The 19,210-nt window shown below is 66.4% G+C and overlaps 2 protein-coding genes across 6 annotated transcripts; both read left to right on the forward strand.

Moving 5' to 3' along the window:
• REM1 (RRAD and GEM like GTPase 1) lies at nucleotides 1-2,337 on the forward strand. Of its 2 annotated transcripts, XM_086474786.1 has the most exons (5): nucleotides 1-316; nucleotides 529-611; nucleotides 1,076-1,095; nucleotides 1,678-1,859; nucleotides 2,060-2,337. In XM_086474786.1, the coding sequence occupies exons 1-5, from the start codon at nucleotides 1-3 to the stop codon at nucleotides 2,335-2,337; spliced, it is 879 nt and encodes a 292-aa protein (XP_086330912.1). The 2 variants fall into 2 exon arrangements, with proteins under 2 accessions (XP_086330912.1, XP_086330911.1); XM_086474785.1 differs by lacking the exon at nucleotides 1,076-1,095 and having other exon boundaries at nucleotides 1,655-1,859.
• A 3,360-nt stretch (nucleotides 2,338-5,697) lies between these two features.
• Nucleotides 5,698-18,853, forward strand: HM13 (histocompatibility minor 13). Of its 4 annotated transcripts, none has more exons than XM_086474621.1 (12): nucleotides 5,698-5,901; nucleotides 7,355-7,453; nucleotides 9,005-9,087; nucleotides 9,993-10,081; nucleotides 10,797-10,882; nucleotides 10,991-11,116; nucleotides 12,901-12,958; nucleotides 13,496-13,579; nucleotides 13,844-13,880; nucleotides 14,955-15,057; nucleotides 15,627-15,712; nucleotides 18,468-18,600. In XM_086474621.1, the coding sequence occupies exons 1-12, from the start codon at nucleotides 5,698-5,700 to the stop codon at nucleotides 18,547-18,549; spliced, it is 1,137 nt and encodes a 378-aa protein (XP_086330747.1). In that variant the 3' UTR covers nucleotides 18,550-18,600. The 4 variants fall into 4 exon arrangements, with proteins under 4 accessions (XP_086330747.1, XP_086330746.1, XP_086330749.1 ...); XM_086474620.1 differs by lacking the exon at nucleotides 18,468-18,600 and adding an exon at nucleotides 17,687-17,837; XM_086474623.1 differs by lacking the exon at nucleotides 5,698-5,901 and having other exon boundaries at nucleotides 7,359-7,453; nucleotides 18,444-18,600.
• The last annotated feature ends 357 nt before the right edge of the window (nucleotides 18,854-19,210 follow it).

Raw genomic sequence — 19,210 nt, forward strand, 5'->3', positions numbered from 1 at the left:
ATGACCCTGAACACTCAACGCGGGAGCAAGAGCCCGCTGCGGAGGAGGGCCAGCACCCCTCTGCCACGGCCGGGGGTACCGGGTGCCACATCGCGGGGCGAGCCCTGTCACCCCCAGCTCGGTCATTCCGCGTCCGAGCCGGGCGGCAAGGCCGCGGCCCCCCGGGGAAGCTGGTCCTCGGATTCCTCCGGCTCCTCCAGCTCCTGGGAGCCCCTGTACCGCGTGGTGCTGCTGGGTGACCCCGGCGTGGGCAAGACCAGTCTGGTCAACCTTTTCGCCGGTGTCCAGGAGCGGGACCTGCTGGAGCAGCACGGAGGTGGGTGCCTGGCTGGTTGGGGTCACTCTGCAGCGGGGTCACCCACCGCGGGGCCCGGAGGAGGTGGCGGGGAGGTGGCGGGTGTCCAGGCTGCGTGGACGGCCCCGTGATGGGAAAAACCCACACGTGAGGCAGAGAGGAGCCCGGCGCCGGGGCCGAGTTGGGGTGACCGGGCAGCGCCGCACCAACCGGGCTCTCCCGGCGTCTTGCAGGGGCCACGTACGAGCGCACGCTGTCCGTGGATGGCGAGGAGACCACGCTGCTGGTGATGGACACCTGGGAGCCAGAGCAGCGGGTATGGCAGAGCTGGGACATGCCCGGGGGACATCAGACGGGCACAGCCACCACTTTGGGGCCTCTGAGCGCCGTGAAGCTCCCCTTGGGGCTTTACCAGCTGTGTCCGGCGCTTGCCGCCGCCCTCGCCGCCGAGCGGGACATGCTGGGAAGGAAAGGGACTGGGGTCACAGCTCTGACCGGCTCTTTGCCCACCTTCCCCCGGCGTGGGGGGCTGCCCGCTGTGTTCTTGCCGGTGGGGGCTCTTGTGGCGAGGCGCCGGGAGCACAGGAGCAGCCGTGCGAGCACAGGGTGGCCCTCGCATGAGGGATGGGCGAGCTGGGGAGGAGGAAGGGGCTGTGGGGAAGGAGCGTGGTGCCAGCCCGCTTTGAAATGCGTGGAAATGGTTTGGGAACAGGGCTGTAGGAGTCGTCTGGGCAAAGCCACGTGAGATGGTGCCTCCAGCCAAGACACGTGCTTTAACAGGCAGAGCGGTGGCCCCAGGAGCCTGGCATGGGGCATTCCTCCCGCCCAGCGCACAGAGGCATCTCCTGGGCAGAAATGCCAGCGCCACTGTCGCTGCCTCCCTCGAAGCCGGTGCCTGGGCTGTAAACACGGGCACAGCACCCACGTGGGCTGGGGCTGCATTTTGCACGTGCAGCTGTGCTGCCCAGGGATGCCCCAACACCCTAACACCCCCAAAACAGCCCTTGATTTCCACTATTGCTTGATCCCACCCTGCCTGGCAGGGACTGGTGCTCAGGTCACACAGGGTGCTGCACCCACGGCACCACCGTTTCGTGGCTGAGGGCAGCTCCGGGAGGCGCAGCCAAGCTGAGCCCACAGCCCCAGTTTGTGGCTGACAGCAGGAAACTCTCAACCTCCCCACAAAATCAGGAGCTTTTAATCTATATTTTATTAATGAGGCTGCATGTCTGCTCCCCACGATGAGGAGGCTGGTGGGTCCCATCGGTGCCGGGGTGCTCTGCTGTCGACCCCGGCGGCGGTTGGGGCTGCCAGCAGCCCCGGCAGAGCAGTGACACCTCGTTTTCTACGCGGTGGCAGGGTGAGGAGAGCCGGCGCCGCAGCCAGTGCCTGCAGGTGGGGAACGCCTACGTCATCGTCTACTCCATCACCGACCGGGGCAGCTTCGAGAGCGCCTCGGAGCTGCGCATCCAGCTGCGCCGCGCGCGCCAGGCCGAGGACATCCCCATCATCCTGGTGGGGAACAAAACCGACCTGGTGCGGTGCCGCGAGGTCTCCGTCGAAGGTGAGTGGTGGTGACAGGGGGGACATCTGGCTGGTGGGGACCTCCGTGGAGAGGTGGAACCCTGCGCCCGGGCTCCCTGCCCAGCCTCTTCGCTTGTCCCTGGGACGTGAAGCTGCTGCCCAGCATGCGGCAACACCCGTCCCCCCAGCGCCCCGGGGTGCCAGCGGGGCCGTGCCCCTTCCCTGCTCTCCTCGTTGCAGAGGGCCGTGCCTGCGCCGTGGTGTTCGACTGCAAGTTCATCGAGACGTCGGCAGCTCTGCAGCACAACGTGGCCGAGCTCTTTGAGGGGGTGGTGCGGCAGATCCGCCTGCGCCGCAGCGGCAAGGAGTCCCGTGCACGCCCCGCGCTCGGCCAGAAGCGCAAGGAGAGCCTCACCAAGAGAGCCCGGCGCTTCCTCGACAGGCTGGTGGCCAGGAACAGCAGCAAAGTGGCCCTCAAAGTCCGCTCCAAGTCCTGCCACGACCTGTCCGTGCTCTGAGAGCTGCCGCCTTCCCGTCCCTCCGCACACACAGACTGGGACTCTCTTCTCTGCCAGCAGCGTGGCCGGCGGCTCCGCAGAGAGCCCAGACGGGGCCAGGGCGATGCTGAGGACGTGGAGCTGTTTTAACCGATGCTCTGGCTCCGGCCGCTGACCCTCCAGGAGTGGGGACGGGTCCCTTGGACTGCACCCATGGAGCAGAGGGGGGGTCGGGTGCCTGCACTTGAGGTGGTGGGATCCTGGATCACAGATGCTCGCGGGGAGCCGGAGGTGAGGGGTGGCTGTGCCCCGGTGCGGGGCTGGAGGCTGCCGGGAGCGTGGCAGGTCCTGCTCGCGGCGCCCGTCCTTCGCAGGGCAGCAGGGGCCGGCGAGGGCACCCCAGCGGTGTCCACCTCGAGGACATCCTGGAGCCTGACCAGGGAGAGGGGCCAGGGGAGCACCTTGGCACCTGGCACCCCCGGCTCCTTCGCGCTGGGGCTTTGTGCCGTGTCTCCCTGGCGGCACTGTTTCTCGGACTGAGCTTTTCCTGCTCTCTCTGTAGTGGTGCAATGGGGAAAACCCTCGATCTGCAGAATAAACCACATCGGGGAGGTGCTGGTCTCTGCTGGGTCCCTGCCATGGCGAGCATCGTCCCCTGCGATGACAGGAGCCCCCCAGTCCTCCTGCACCTCCCGGGTCGGCTCTGGGAAGGGCTGAGCTCTGCCGCGGTGCAGGTTCCAAGCCCCTGAGCACCACGGGAGCCGCAGCCTGGGGTGCAGGGACCCAGGTGCTCGGTGGCTCCTGGTGCCCCAGGAAGGGGCAGGGAGGCAGGAGCTGAGCAGCGTGGCACCGGCAGCGGCGCGGTGTGACCGGGAAGGGACGTGCTTGGCTGCAGCAAGCAGCGAGTGACCCCGGGGCACCCGGGAAGGCGACGCTGGAGCCGTGTGGGCTCTGCCGGTTGTTTTTAGGCTGTGCTGCCGGCGAGCAGCCGGGACACTGCGGGGTAGCCTGCTCAGCAGTCCCGGGCCCAGCGCCAGGGAGGATCAGCCATGCCCTCCCTCCCCGGGGCAGGTCAGGAGTTTCCGCTCCCTCTGCGGCTCGAGCGTGGGGAGCCGCTGGCCATGGCCAGCGCGGTGTGGCCAGAGAGGGGGGGTCACCAGCACAAAGGGGACACTGGGACGGGGCAGCACATTGTCCCTGTGGGAAAACAGTCTCTCCACAGGTGCAGACCCCACCGAAGGCTTCTCCCTACCAGCATTTTCCCCAGGAGAAGGGAAGCCCCGCTCAGGCTTTTCTCCGTGCCTCCCCGAGCTGTTGGTGACCGTGGCACTGCTGCCACTCGGGCGGGGCCCTGCCCTGGAGCTCCCCGCACCCCGGTTCCTGGTGCTGCTGGATGCAATGCTGGAGTTCACCCGGCATCGGCCACGCCGGGGCTGGGGGCTGCACACCAGGGACAAGGGGCTCCCGGTTGCTGCCGGTCGCTGCCGCAGCTGCAGCCGATGTTTCCCTGCGGCAGGAGGTGGCGGGGGGGGGGGGGGGGGCACGGGATGGAAAATTGGCAGCCGGCAGAGAGGGGAGTGGAAAGAATGAGCTCAAACCCAGAAAAATGCGGCCGCGCTGGAGGGTGGGAGGAGAGGCCAAGGGGGGCCACGGGCAGGCGCTGGGAAACCAAGGGAGGAAGGAAGGAGGGGGCGCTGGTGGGGGACTGGGGGGGCTGCCTGCGGCCCCCAGCTGGGCCCACACCTGGGGCAGGTAGTGCCGGGGCTCGGTGGCCCCAGCCCCTCCAGCGAGTGCTCTTGGGGCCGTCCCAGTGCCACCCGTCCCAGTGCCACCCGCCCCTGGGTGGCCATCGGCCCCAGTCCAATCTCCCCCAGTCCGACCAGCTCCCCAGTGCCATTGCCCCCATGTCTTGCCCCCCGCCCCAGGTGCCATCGGTCACCTGCCCTGGTCACCGCCGGCTGCCCCAACCCTTCCCACACACCGGCCCTGCTCGAACGCGCCGTGGAGATGAGTTTATTTTTGGCTCGATTTCCTCAGTTCCGTGCACAAGGACGTCGCAGCCGGCGGCGGCAAAACCCGCTCCCACCCGGCAGGCAGCGCCGAGGGAGGGGGGACGCACGTTCCTGGGGGCACAGCGGGAAGCAACTGGTGCTGCTGGTCTTGCTCTTCGGGCAGGAACCAAAGGAGAAGCTTTGGGAGATTCCTGGAGAGGGGCTTTGCAGCCCCCACCCGGGGTGGCCGAGGCAGGGAGGGGAAGCGTCGCCTTTCACCAAGGGTTCCCAAACCAAACTGGGGTTGAGGGGGGCGGGTGGGGACCCCAAGGGGGCTGTAATGGGCTGGGTGAGGGGGTCGAGAAGGGGTAGCTGTGCCGTGCCAGGGCAGGCAGCAGGGTGGGACGCGGCGGGGCGTGCGTGGGCACGCTGCCTGCGCGGTGCCTGCTGCTGCCCACGGTGCCCGTCCATCTCCTTTGTGGGAGAAGTCGTGGCAGGGAGAGGACAGCGGGCCGGGCAGGGGGCCAGCCCCGCAGAGAGGGGCTCCCGGGAGGCCTTTTCCATCTGCCCTCCGCCTGCAACCTGAAACTATGAATCACCCCCGGGGCCTGAAATAGATTTTTAAAAAAAAAAAACCAAAACAAAACTAAAATAGAGGAAAACATTTTTTTTTTATTGCTTTTTTAATCCCCGCTGCGCTCCCTTCCCCTGCCCGTGGCTCCGATCGAAACCGGGGGCAGCGCCGTTTAACTTGGCCCAGTCTTTGCTGGGGTCTTTGCCGCTCGGCGGGCTCTCGCCCCGGGCCACCGGGAGGAGGAGGAGGAGGAAGAGGCTCGGTGGCACAGCCGGGCTGCCAGTGGCTCGGGAGGGAAAATTTGTGAGGAAACCCCCCCCGTTTCGGCCAATTTCCCGGCAGCGCCCTGGCAGCAGGCCCGCGGCCCGGAGAATTCGGTGCCGTTGATGCGGCGTTTTCACGGCGGCCCGAACACACCAGCAGCCCGTAACGGCACCGCTCCGTCCCACCGCCCCGGGGCTGCCCGCTCCGCCCGGGGCACCGGAGGGGAGCGGGGCGGGGGGGAGGGGACGCACGGCCTGTCCCACCCCGGAGCCTTCCGCCGCCGCCGCCGCCGCCGTGCCTGGAGACCGGGCGGGGGAGACCGGGCCGAGCTGTAGGCCCTAGCGGGGGGCGGGGGGAAGGCCCCGGGCCCGGGATCGGGCCCATCCGCGCTCATGGCGGCTGTCGGTCTCCTAGCAACGCTTGTCCGGGCTGCTACGGAGGGCGGGGAGGGGAGGCGTGGCTAACGGCGCTGGCCGACGCACTTCCTGTCGGTAAGAGGACGTGTCCCTGGCGCGCGCGGGCCGGAAGCGGACCGCGGTGGGAGCAGCCGCCATGGAGGAGGCCGCGGCGCACAACGGCAGCGCCGCCGGGGCCGGGGCCGGGACCGGGACCGGCACCGGGGCCGGGTCCCCCGCGGCCGCCCGCCCGCCCGCCACCCCCGAGGGGATGGCGCTGGCCTACGGCAGCCTCGTCCTCATGGCGCTGCTGCCCATCTTCTTCGGGGCGCTGCGCTCCGTCAGCTGTGCCAAGAGCAAGGTACCCCCGCGGCTCCGGGGTAGACCGGACACCCCCCGCCCCCCTCCCGTACCCTCGCCCCGCCGGGGGTAGCAGCCCCCCCTCCGCATCCCGGGGCGTCCAGGCCTCTCCGCAAGCCGTGCCCGGTAGCGGGGTCTGCCCCTCCCGGGAGACCCTCCGGGCCTTCACCTCCCGCCGCGTGCCCCCCCGCCCCCGGCGGCCCCGCAGCTGCACGGCCGTCGCCCCCCGCCGCCCTCCCGGCGTCCTGGTCAGGCAGAGAGACCCGCGGTAGAGGCGGGGGACCCCGGGGGGACAGCTCGGTGGCCCCGGCGGCTCCTCCAGCCCCGTCCTCGCTGTCCTGCGAAATTCAGGGGCGGCGAAACCCGCGGCGGCGCCTCGTACCGGTGCGGTGCTGGGGACACACACACACACTCTCTCCGCAGCGCTGGGGTTGGTCCCCGGGGTGCTGCTGTGCCGCTCCTGCAGCCCACCCTGCCGCTCCCCGCATCTCCCGCCCGGTCTCAGGTAGCAGCTGGGGCTGAAATCCCAATCCTTTGTTTCTCGAAGCTTGGGAGAAAGGGAGTGGTTTACACAACCTGGTTTATTCCTGGGTTTTAAAGCTGCTTTTCCACCCTGAAGCCTTACCGCTGATTTTGGTGGGGTTCCTGGCAGCCCAGGCCACCGAGGTCTGCGAGCAGGGCCTGGCCGTGGTTTGGGGAGGGGGGCGGTGTGGGGGTGCGGATTGCTCTTTGCTCACGCCACAGGGAGCCACTTTGGTCACTTGCTTGAGCGCAGCGGTGCCCGGGACGAGCTGTTGTCCTTTCGCAGGGTCGCTTTGCACAAGGGCTGCCGCCAGCGTGAGCTCTGGAGCCGGCTGCAGGCGTCTGCCTGTGCGAGACTGGACCTCAGGGGGGCGGGCAGGGGGGCGGGCAGCCCTCTCCTCTGAGAGCTGGAGGTCTCTCGTGGCTAAATGGCTCGAAAGGAGGGGGCTGGTTCAGCTGGTGCAAAGATGTCGCGGAAGGGGCTTATCAATCTGGGGCTTTTGTGCCCAAGGAGCGTCCCAAGAGGGAGGTGAGGGACAAGAAGGTGATGGGAGAGAAACGTCACGCCGAGGGGGATTGACATATGGTGGCGCAGATGGGGCCGGCCGGGCGTGAGCGGCGAGGGAGCCCAGCTCCCCTCTGGGCAGGGGGAGAAAGGAACAATGCCAGCACAGGGTTGTGGTTGGGTTTTTTTCCCTCTTCCAAGAGGAAAAAGGCAGTCAATTGTGGCGGCCCTTGGAAGGCCGAGCGCGAGGGTTGCTTTTTCCATCTCGGGCTTTGCCTGTGACACAGCCCCACCTCTGGGAACAACGAGGGGCCGGTGGGTGCCCTGCCCCTCGCGGGGCCCCGTTCATTGTGGCTCTTCACCTCCTGCTCGAGTATGAAGCCAGAGCAGGGGCTGATCCGCTCCTGTCTTCTCCTTCCCTCCCCAGAACTCCTCGGAGATGCCAGAGACCATTACCAGCCGAGATGCTGCTCGTTTTCCCATTGTGGCCAGTTGCACCCTTCTGGGGCTCTACCTCTTCTTTAAAGTAAGTGAGCACCTGCTGTCCCCCCCGCAGCTGCTCAGGAGCTCCCGAAGTGGGACTGACTCGATTTTTGGCTCTTAGTGTGGGGACAGAAAGCACGTAAGGCTGCCTGGCTCGAGCCCTGCCGTGTCACCGTGCAGGAGAACATCACAACTTGGGGGAAATCAGAGCCTTTTTGGGCACAGGCTGGTTCTGGAGAGCTGCCGAGGGGCGAGCTCACCCCTGAGCTCTGCCTCCCTCCGCGGGCCGGCCTGAGGGTGCGTGGGCTGAAACCAGAGCGTGCCGAGCCGTACAGGCTGCTGTCTCTCAGGCCCGGGGGATCTCAAGCTCAGGGATGAGCCCCTGTGCGCCCAGGTGACGTGCAGAGCCAACGAGCGGGGTTAGGGACCCTTCCCGAGTCGCAGAAGGGAGACCCCAGCAGCAGGCGCTTTGGGCTGCGTGGGGAGGCTTGAAGCACCTTTGCCCACGCGTGGCTGGTGTGCGGCCGAGCTCCTGGAGGGCTCTGGCGAGCCGTGGGGCCCCCAGCACAGAGCCCCGCTGCCCGGGGCTGCCTGTGAGGAGGAAGGGTGCTCCTGGCCGCCCGGGTGACGTTTAAGGTACAAAGTTGGGGATATTTCGGTTCCCAGTCTCTTCTCCACCCAGCAGCCGACTGACGCTGCGGGTCCTTACGCCGGCGCGGGCCTGGGGCGCTCAAGGCGAGGTCAGCTCTGCAGCAGCAGCAGCCGGTGGCATCAGGCCTCCCTCGCCACATGCCCCGCTTTCCCAGCCGCGAGGTTTAGCCCCGGCGCTCACCGGGGCTGCAGCTCCTCCGTCCGGTCGCCAGGAGTAAAGCCGAGCGTCTGCGGAGCCTCTCGTCACGGTGGGCAACGGAGCGACCACCCGACCTTGCCACCAGGCCCCCCCGGCCGCTGAGAGGGCCCCCTGCAGCCCACCCCTTCCCTGTGGCCCGCGTCCCGGGGGATTTGTTCACCTCCTCAGGTGCCTTTTCTGCCTCTTGCTCCTTGCTGGGATGGAGATGCCGGGGAGGGAAGCGCTGAATGTCCAGCCTGCCCTGAGCCCCCGTATTCCAGCGTCCCCCCTCCGGGAGAGCACGGGGCACCCCGGGGTCACCCCACGCTGGGCTGTAGGGGTGTGTTTCGGCGTAGGAGGGCAGGAGTTCTAATAACACCCCGTTTAATTAGGGCAGGACGTGCTCGGCCCGCTGCAGTAGCGAGGCGGGGGGGGCTGCTGCTCCCCTCTGCCTGGGCCAGCCCCCGGGAGCAGCGCGGGGCTCCAGCTCGCTCCGCAGGGGAAGCTCTGTCCTCCTTTCTGCAGCGCAGGAGTTATTTTTTGACCCCAGCAGCTCGTAGGTGCGCGGCAGCTCGCGGGCCCGCTGCGCTCGCTCTGCGAGCACGAGGCTATTCCCAACATATTTCCCATCAGCGGTGCGAGAATTTGGGTTATTCCAGCTATTCTTCTCGTCTCCCCGGAGCACTGACACAGCGGCTGCCGACAGAAACGTGAAGATGGGGAGGACGTGGCGGTAACCAGCCCCTCTCTGGATTTGTCTTGCAGATCTTCTCTCAAGAGTACATCAATCTTCTGCTTTCCATGTATTTCTTTGTGCTGGGGATCCTCGCCCTGTCCCACACCATCAGGTACGGCAGGGGGGGGAGGGTGTGATGGGGGCAGGGGTGTCCGAGGCTGACAGCTCTGCAAGGCAGCAGGGTGTTGAGTTTATTGGGGGGCTTCTAGAGCGCCCTTGCCTTGCAGCAGAGCCACGTCTCAGCTCTTTGGCTGTTGTCCCTTGGCGGTGTGGAGGGCCCGGAGCACGCCGTGACCCCGTCCTTGTGGGGGAACCAAAGTCTCGGGGGTCCCGGTGATCCCGTCCAGCTCATGGAGGTGTGGGTGACCACCACGGTGGGGCAAGGCCAGCTCACCCTGAGGAGCTGCTGTAGCTCGGCCCAGGCCTTGCTGCCCTCTGGAGGGGAGAGCTCCTCCTGTTCCCCTTACTGGGACGGCTGAAACCGGCAGCTGGAGCTCACCATAACGTCCCCGGCCTCTTGCACCGATCCTTGGTGCGAGGTGTGGAAAGCTCGGGCCGTTGCAGTAACTGAAAAAGTCAAACTGGTTTCCTGTTTCCTGAGCTCTAGGGCACTGGGGACCAGCTGCTTTCCCTAGACTGGCGCTGGGCAAGGGCTTCGTCTCAGCTCCCGGCTCTGCAGGAGCGCCGTGAGGTGCTGGCCCAGCCCGTTCTGGGGGCTGCTGGGGGGCACAGGGCTCCGGCTGGGCTCTGGGGTGGGTCTTCCCTTCCTGCAGGCGATGCTCCTGTTGCCTTGGAGCATTTCGGGGGGGGGGGCTGTCACAGATGGGCAGATCCGACCCCCGCGGAGGACGAGGTCCCGTGTCTGCGGCTCGGTGACCGAAGCTGGGGCTCCTGCCGGTCCCTGGTGTGGTGAAACCTGGTGTTTCCCCGTCTCGGGAGGGAGCGTGGGCCGGTGTCTGTGCTGCGGTGCCGGGTGTCCTGCGGGGTTTCTGTCAATCTGCCCTTCTCTCGTTTCAGCCCCATGATGAACAGATTCTTCCCGGCGAATTTCCCCAACAAACAGTACCAGCTCCTCTTCACCCAGGGCTCCGGGGAGAGCAAGGAGGGTATGTCGGCTCGCCGGCCTCTCTGAGGGCCTGGAGGTTTTCTGCCTTGACGGGTTTTCTTTTTTTGCTCACTTGGTGGTTTGACTTTCGGCCCCTTGAAACAACTCACTCCAAAACTTGCCTCTTGCTCCCCGCTGAGCCGGGGCGAGCCCCGCCTGTCCCTGCAGAGCTGGGGGATCCAGGAACGGATCCCAGGGTGCTGTAGGGATGGAGCTATGGCTGCTGCTGCTCTTTAAGCTCCGTGGGGCGCACAGCACTGATGTTTGTGGGCTGCCTTAACTGATCTGATTCAAATCTTGGCGCTGGTAGAAGGTGCTTTGATAAGTATCCTGCCCAGTCGCTTTACTGGGAAGGGAAGTCGTCTTCTAGTGATACCACCAGGAGTTAACTGGTGCTGGAAAAGGGAGAAGGTTTGCCTCTCCGTGCCTTAGGCAGCGCCTGAATCCAATTTCCTCATGGACAGAAGGATGGCAGATGCTGTCCCTGTGGCTGAAGGAGAAGGTCCGGGCTGGCCAGGCCCGGCTGCTCGCTCACGTGCGGTTTGCATGCGGTTACCGTGGGCACGGCCGTTTCTGGGGGTACAGTCCCCTCGTTTGGGACGTGAGCGCTGCGGTGATGTTGCTCCCCAGCTGCGAAGTCGCTCGCCCCTGCCCTGCGCGGGAGGGGTTGCTGCCCGGGCTGCCCCCAAATCCAACTCCTCTCTCTTTTATTGCAGAAATAGTGAATTACGAGTTTGACACCAAGGATCTCGTGTGCCTGGCCCTGAGCAGTGTTGTGGGGGTCTGGTACCTGCTGAGAAAGGTAAGCGAGCCCCCGAGAGGGGACCAGGCTGGCTCAGACCCGCAAGGGCCTGCGGAGGCCGAGGGCACGTGCAGCGGGACCCAAATCTCCTTTTCCCGTCGTTCTCAGCACTGGATTGCCAACAACCTCTTCGGGCTGGCTTTCTCCCTCAACGGGGTGGAGCTGCTGCACTTGAACAACGTCAGCACCGGCTGCATCTTGCTCGGGGGCCTCTTCATCTACGACGTCTTCTGGGTAAACGGGAGCGTTCCCCGGGGCGGGCGCGAGTCGCCGCCGTTGGCGGGAGGCGTGTGCGCGGCGTCGGGCCCTGGCGTTGGCGCTCAGGATGGCCGCTGCCTCGGCCCAGAGGGGTGGGGAGGGGCTGGTGACGGGATCAAACGGTGGCAGAACGCGGCTCGGCAAATGCATTCCCTATTTAATCTCCGGCTTAGAGAGCCCAGGGCTGGCGGGGATCTCCTCAGGGGCTGCTGTGGGGTACCGGGGTGTGCGGCATACCCGGTTCTGGTGACTGGTGTTCCCCGCTAAGATCTTCCCTGATGGAGCTGCTGGGTGGGCTGGAGGATGAGGCTGCTCTGGGGTACACTGGTCCTGCTGGTACGGGCTGCACTGAGGCATCTTTCCATCCTCTGGCACGGGGGAGCAAACACCAGAATGCCTCCAGTCTCTCTCCCTCGCCCAGTGCAGCACCCTGACATCTTCATCTGCAGCTTTTCCTTCTCTCTCTGCAATGGAGACGCCTGTTTCTTCTTGTAACGTCCCGTATTCCCCAGTCCTTCCTGCTGCCTCCACCTCCTGAACCGCTCTGTTTCCCAGGGTCTGAGAGCCTTGGGCGCCTTGAGGTCACCCAGCAGCTCTGCAGCTGCCTCAGTAACCCTTCCCCAGCTAAGCCTGGCTACTGTGTGTTATTTTGTGCTGCCCCTGTTTCGTCGGCTCGTTAATAATGGTCTCAGCCCTGTGGTTCGTTAGCCTGTGTGCTGCTCCCTCGGCTGGAGAGGGATCAGCCTGGCTTGGCACACCCAGTGCCTCACGCCCTGCTCGGGGTTGCGAGTCTCTTCCCGGTGTTTCAAAGCCAGCGAGCGCAGCCCTCGCTGCTCGCCCCTTGCTGTCTCTGCCTCAGCTTCCCCGGCAGGTCGGTGTATCGCCGGAGCCCCACGGAAGGGCCGTCTGGAAGTGGGGACCCTCCTCCTGTGCCCCTCTGCGGGGACCCGTCGCTTGGGTCTTGGATCTCAGCACGGAGTGAACCGCAGCGCGGTCCCAGCAGGGTTTCAGGGAGGAAGAACTGCCCAGGGGACGGATGCTATTGCCCCCTGCGTGGTCGTGGGGTGAATTTGCATGTGACGCTCTTCCCTGGTCCGAGTGCGAGTCCCGGCGCTGTGTGGCGATGCCCAGAGCTCGCTGCACCTTACGGGGGTTAAGCTGACGCCCTGTGCTTGCTCTGAGGTTTCTCTTTAATCCTTGGCTCTAGGGTCTTGCCAACCAGCACCTGGGCTCTGTGCCTGCTGCTGGTGTAGCCGAGCCTGGAGGTTTGGAGATGAAAAGGAACAGAAATCAGGGTGGTTGACCTACGTGTTTACAGTCCAGCCCCTGAAAGAAGCCGATAGCACAGTACAAATAAGTGACCTCAGAGCAAAATGCGGCAGATCTGAGCTCTCTCTGGTCCCCGTTGGCAGCTCGGGGGCAGCAGCCTGGCGCTGGCTGGGGCTGGGAGCTCCTGCCCTTGGATGTCGTCCTGCACGGTGGTCAGGCGTTCCCACCGAGTTGGTGACCGAGGTGCTGGGAGTGCCGGGTGGTGGGCAGCACCGCGGCGCTGCTCTGAAGCAGGACGGCCATGACGTGCTCGCCTCCTCGCCCCTGGGCGCTGGGCTCACTTGCTGGACGCCTCTCCCCACGGTTGGGTGGCTCTTTGGCCATTTTCTGCCCCTGGGGCCGCTCGGGGGTTCCTGGGGTGAGGCCGTAGCTGAGCGGCTACGTGTCCCTGTGCTGCTGTGGTCACCCCGGACTCCTCTGCTTGCCCCTAGGTCTTTGGCACCAACGTGATGGTGACGGTTGCCAAGTCGTTCGAGGCCCCGATAAAACGTGAGTAGATCCTCGAGTAGATCCCCCCCGTGCGCTGGAGGAGGGGCTGTGCGCTCTGGTGCGGTCGCTGCCCTGGGCACCCTCCGCCTCCTGGAGGTGGGATGTGTGCGGGAAGGTCCCCTGCTAGGGACCCCTCCGGCTGCTGCGAGGGAACCGGGCCAGCGCTCTGGAGAGGGGTGGTTTGCAGAGCCCGGAGCTGGCTGGGTTAGTCTGCACCCCAGGAGCGGGCAGTTTCACCTGATCATAAAAAAAATACGAAGCCCCACACAAAAAACCTAAAAAAAAAAAAAAAAAGGCAGAAGGGGTGAATTTCTGCTGTTGGGCAGCGGTTTGGGTCCCGGGAGCTGGGGCTGAAACCTGGCCCCAACCCCCTCGGTTTCCCATCCCAGAGGTGTCCCGGGAAGGACGGGGAGCTGCAGGGCAGGGCCAGGGGTCTTGCTCAGCTCCTCTTCCCCAGGCGCAGCGGTGCTGGGGTCTGCTCAGCACAGACCCTCCCCCCCCCCCCCCCCTCACTGTACCTCCCTCTGCTCCTCGTAGTGGTTTTCCCTCAGGACCTGCTGGAGAAGGGGCTGGAGGCCGACAACTTCGCCATGCTGGGTCTGGGGGACATTGTCATTCCAGGTGAGGACGGGGATGGAGGGGACATGACCGAGGTCGCCGGGCTGCGGGGGAGCCGAGCGGGTGCCTCGCTCTGCCTTTGGCCATACCGGAGCCCTGGGGGCTGCGTGGGTTGGGGGTCTCCCGGCAGGTCCGGGTGCTGTGGCGGTGCCATAATGCCACGAGAGGGCACTGTCAGCCCAGCCGTGGCACCGCCAGCCGCTGCGGGTCCTGCCCTGCCTGGCTCAGCCCTCCCTGCGTCCCCTCACTGTCCCCTCCTCCCCGCAGGGATCTTCATCGCCTTGCTGCTGCGGTTTGACATCAGGTGAGTGGGCGGCGGGGAAGGGGCTCTGGCAGGTTGGATCCTGCAGCATATTTGAGCTGCTTTGGGGGGGGGGGAAGCCTGGAGTGCAGTTGTGTGCTCCCCTCCGGGGCTTGGCGTGGGGAGAGCGGTTGGGATGGGGTGGGGGGGGGGGGGGGTGGTGCAAGGGGGAGAGGAGAGGGGAGCAGGGCTGGCTTTGTGGGTAAGTCCTGAGCGCCGGGCAGGAGCTGTTGGGAGCTCACGGGTGTTGCCGTGCGCAGGGCAGGGCAGCACGTCACGTCGTGGCTCCCCAGGGGCTCGCTGGCACCGAGGAGGAGAGGGCAGCGGCGCTGCGCTGCGGCGGCAGCGAGGGGACACGGTGGCGGCGTGGGAAAGGGTGGATGCCAGTCGGTGCCCAGCGGGCGCTGGTGGCCTCTGGGCTGGCGTTGACGTTCCCTTCCTACATGGGGAAACTGGACCTGCTGCCGGGGAAAGTCTCCGGCTGGGGAGGTGCCGGGAACGGGCTGCTTCGTGCGACTGCGGTGGTGCGGCCCCGCTCCCGCTGCTGTTGCGCAGACCCCCCCTGGTCTGTGCCAGCTCTTCCAGGTGTTTCCACCCACATCTTGCCTGCACCTGCTGGGAATCACAGCTCCTCTTAGCCCGTGCTGAGAGCGGGGTGCTGGGGACCGAGCCGTGCCTCCCCCAAGGAGGTGGGACCCTCTCCCTGGCTCCCAGCACCGGTTTCCCCCACCAGTAGCCACCCAGCAGCAGGATCACTGTCCTGATTTGGGCTAAATCGGAACTAATTCTGTTTTAGTGCTTTAACTTTTCAGTTAAGTCTCCTCTAACGGCACTTTCTGAAACAGCAGCCTGTTTTTTCCAGACAGTGACTGCTTCTAGCGAACCTCCTTCCCCAGCCCCTCCCCAGGGTGTCCCCCCATCCAGTCCCACAGGACCAGGGGCTGTGCTGGCCCGGGAGGACGGGCAGAGCACAGCTCCCAGCGCGGCGGGAGGTGGCCGAGAGCGCTGGGCCAGCTCCGTTTCGGCCGCTGGCATCCCAGCCCCGAGGTCACTGGGCTCCGCTCCCTTTCCCTGCAGCTTGAAGAAGAACACGCACACGTATTTCTACACCAGCTTTGTGGCCTACATCTTCGGGCTGGGCCTGACCATATTCATCATGCACATCTTCAAGCACGCCCAGGTGAGCCCCGCCACGCCGCCTCCCGCCGACGCACGTCCCGAGCGGGACACGCCAGCTTGGCCACGAGGTTCCTGCACCGTGCCAGGAAAAAGCAGATGCGTTCCTTCTCTTAGCTTTGCTTTTCCAGGGCTTGCCTGTACCTTTCCCTGCCCAAAGCTTGTGCGTCTGGCTGGAGCAGAGTCCTGGCTGGGGCCGGGCTGGTTCAGGCAGCTGCGTTTCCGACAGCACCACCTCGGCCGGGCTGTGGTTTCGTGGCTTCTTCCAACCCAGCCGCCCCTGAAGACCCACCCTCTGTGCTGCAGGGGGGGGGCCCTGGGAGCCCGTGCGCTGTGGGTGCCATCAGTGGCCTGCGCGGGGACCCTCGGTGTGTTTGTGGCTCCCTGGGACCTCCCGGCGAGGGTTTTGTGCAGCTGCAGCTGTACCGCGGCTCTCGAAGCCGATTTTGGGGGCGTTCAGCCTCTGTGCCGCGCTGTGACCCGTGCCGTGGGGGCAGAGGGCCGGCTCGCCTCACGCTCCCCGCCCCGAGGGCTGATTTGTGGTTTGGTTTAACTTGTTTTTCTTCCCGCCAGCCTGCCCTGCTGTACCTGGTCCCCGCCTGCATCGGATTCCCGCTTCTTGTGGCCTTGGCGAAGGGAGAAGTAACCGAAATGTTCAGGTGAGCGTCAGCTGGGGACGGAGCTGTTTTGCCCCCCGGCGCCGCAGCGCGGGAAGCAGATGTTCCCACGCCTGGGCACAGCTGGAGGGACAGGTTCATCTGGGGCACGCTCGGGGCGGGGGGGTTGTGTGCGCCCATGCGTGGGTGGAGGGAGCGGGTCTGTGTTTGTACACGCCGGCCCTGGGCTCCAGCCACCTCCTCGTAGCCGGGCGGGAGCTTTGGTGCGGCGCCGGCAGGCTCTGGTATGGCTCTACGCCCCGGTGACAAACCCTTCCCGTGCGCTGGCGGGCAGGGGAGGGTGGGACCGCGCACCTGGTGCCGAGATACTTGGTCCTTGTGTCCCCGGGCCCGTGGGTGGGGGAGAACGGAGCCGGATCCAGCTGCGAGAGCAGCTGGGGCTGGTTCGAGCACATCCCGGCCTCCCCGCTCCGGGGAAGGGTCCTGGTTCGCAGCAATCTCCCTGCCCCGGGGACCGGAGGGGCAGAGGAAGGGGGCTGGGCTGGGCTCTTGTGCTCTGGCCCTTCTCTGGGTGGCTGTCCCCTGCCTGGACTGTCCCCTCTGGCCCACCTGGGAGCCGTTTCTCCGCTCGAGCCAGTTGTGCTCGAGGCTCGGGGCGGTTGCTTGAGGGTGGCTGGCTGAAGCCGAGGAGAGAAGGGAACATCCTCCCTGCTCTGGGGGTGCCCCTGCCCTTGGGGGCCCTGCCTGAACCCCCAGCCTGCTCAGAGGGAAACCAGCACCTGCCTGGGGTGCAGCGGGGGGGGGTGGGGGGGAGCCGGCTCCCCCTCGCTTCCTTCCCCTCCCCTGGGAGATGCAGGTATGCGTGTTCCCACCGGGCTCTCCACCTGCCCGGCCTTTGATGTTTGCTTCTGAGGATCGCTGCTGCAGGCGCCGAGTGTCCTGGGATCGTCCTTCCTGTGCACCTGGGATCCTGCAGCCGCTCTCCCCAGCGTCCTGACTCACCAGCTGCCAGCAGCCCCACCGCCTCCTGCACCAGGAAACTGGGGAGAGGCGAGCTCCAGAGTCCCGCCTGCGGGGCAGCGAGGCACCCGGGGCACCCTGGCAGCCGGGCACCGGGGGGCTGCTGCCCCCACGGAGCATTAGCACAAGCAAAGTGCTGCCAGGGCGAGTGCAGGAGGCTGGGGGATGGCAACTTCAACGGCCCTGGGGGTCCAGCCCCCCCCCCCCCCCCCCCCCCCTTGAAGTCACTCCAGCTGCAGGCGGAGGAAGCTGAGGGCGGTGGCTCAGGAATCCCCCCTGCGTGGCGGCTTCAGGGCGCCCTGATCCTCCCTGCGCTGAGCGTCCCCCTGCGGTCTCTGCCCTGGGAGAGGGCAGCGAGGGTCTGGTGGCAGCGGGGAGAGGTGGGAGCGAGCAGATCTGTGCTTCAGGCCTGGGCAAGGGGGTGCTGATGGAGCAGAGGGGGGCGACAGCGGGATGGGGTTCGCGGTTCCCAGCCTTGCCGAGCCTCCCGAGGCTCCCAGCCTCCGTCAGCAGCGGGGAACCCCGTCCTGCTGCCCACACCAGCTGCGGACACGCTGCCCTGCAGCAGCAGGAAGGGGCCTGCTGCCTGCCCAGCCCCGGGCCCGCTCTGCCGCCGCCTTCCCAGCGCCCAGCCTTGCTCTCCCGTGGGCTCCCGCTGCCTGGTTCTCCCCACGCCAGCGGGAGCTGCCTTCTCCCGGCATCTCAGCCCTCACTCTGCCATGCTGCAGCCCTACCCTGGGGTCTGCAGGCACGGGCAGCGCAGGCAGGAGCCTGCCAGCACGGCCCTGCGGCCACCCCAGCCTGAGCGAGTGGGTGCCGGCAGCCGGAGGGGACAAGCGAGCCGCCTGCGCAGGGTGGTGGGTTTGCAGCGATCTCCAAAACTCTTCTGCTTTTTCTCTTTCTCTCTCTCTCTCTCTCTCTCTCTCTCTCCTCCCGCCTCTCCTTTCTCTCCTCGTCTTTCCCCTTTTCCCCTCCTGCTTCCTCTCTCTCCTGCAGCTACGAATCCTCTGCTGAAATCTTGCCACACACACCACGACTTACCCACTTCCCCACCGTGTCGGGCTCGCCGGCCAGCCTGGCTGATTCCATGCAGCAGAAACTGTCCTGTCCCCGCCGACGCCGGCAGCAAAGCCCTAGTGCCATGTAGCCAGCGCAGGCGGTGCCCTTTCTCCGTCTGTCGCTCTGGCCAGGTAGGGGCTGGTCCTGGCTCCCCCCTTTCCCCGGGGCAGGGGCAGGAGCTGCCCCCTCGCTGCTCCGGGCCGGCTTCTCTCCCCAACTTCGGCTGGAGGCTGCGATGGGGGAGAGGATTTGACATCTCTGCCCTCGTGGTGCTTCCCGCTGGAAGGGTTTCCCGGGTTTCCTTGTGCCCTGGTGCTGAGGGGGGCGTTTGCAGCCAGAGGAGTGAATCCCTGGTGAAGGGGGGGTGTCGCTGCTGGTCTTGCTGCGGCTCTCCCCACTAACCGGCCTTGTTGGTACCAGTGCTCGGCGTGGGGGGAAGCGGGGGGGCTCTCCAGGGTATCCGATGGTGCTCTCGGGAGCAAGGACAGACCCCCAGGCCCAGAGCTGGCTCGGCAGCTGGGGGTGTGTGTGTGTCCCCATTGCTGGAGGTGTCTGGGGGGGTGTCACAGCGCTCCTCTGCAGCGGGGGGGCCGATGGCCGGAGCCCACCCCCTGCTCAGCACCGCAGCCCCAGGCCGGGCTGTCCCCGCTTGGCATGGATCGCTGTCCCCGGGGCAGGTTTGACCCCACTCAAGGTTTGTTGTCCCTCTCGTCCCCAGCTACGAGGAGAGCTCTACCCCCAAGGAGGTGCCGGGGGCCTCCAAAGAAGAGCCGACAGAAGCCTCCAAGAAGGAGAAGTGACCTTGCCCACGGGCCGGGCCCGGCGCCGCTGGGCTGGGGCCTTTCCAGACCCTCCGCAAGTGACAAGACGACGAAACAATTGTGCAAGAGCATCGTGTTGTGTGTGTCGGAGCAGCCGCCCAGGTGGGGGTATCGATGTACGCCGCATAGCCGCCACCCCCCCGGGGCCGCGCTGCTGCTGCCCCCCCCTGCCTGTTGATCCCCTCCGGGGGGGTACGAGGCGGGCGGGGAGCAAACCACAGGCCGGTTTTTAAATTTTGTATTGTGCGTTTGCTTTCTCTCATATTAAACCATGTTGAAGGAAGGAGCCGCTGGTCTGGCAGGGCTGGGGCCGCTGCTCAGCCGCCCGGCCAAGCGCCGGGGTCGCCCTCCCGGCTCCCCAGCGGCCTTGTTCTCCCTGTGGGGCCCGTGGCCGTTGTCCGGCTGTTTCCAAGGGACCGTCCCCTTCCCCCTCCTGCTCCTCTGGTGCTTGGCCATCCCCTGGCTGGCCTCAGCCTGGCCCCCCTCCTTCCCCTGCAACACCCAGATTTAGGACCCTGGTCGCTGACCCCAGGCCTGAGTCCACGTGGAGTTTGAGTCGGGGTCTGGCCCCGGAGCGGGGTGGGCGAGCGGGGATCGGGGCACCCGGTGGGATGGGGATGTTCTCTGCCTCAGCGGGGGG

Source organism: Leptosomus discolor, chromosome 17, assembly GCF_034619465.1.
Source record: "Leptosomus discolor isolate bLepDis1 chromosome 17, bLepDis1.hap2, whole genome shotgun sequence".
NCBI lineage: Eukaryota > Metazoa > Chordata > Aves > Leptosomiformes > Leptosomidae > Leptosomus > Leptosomus discolor.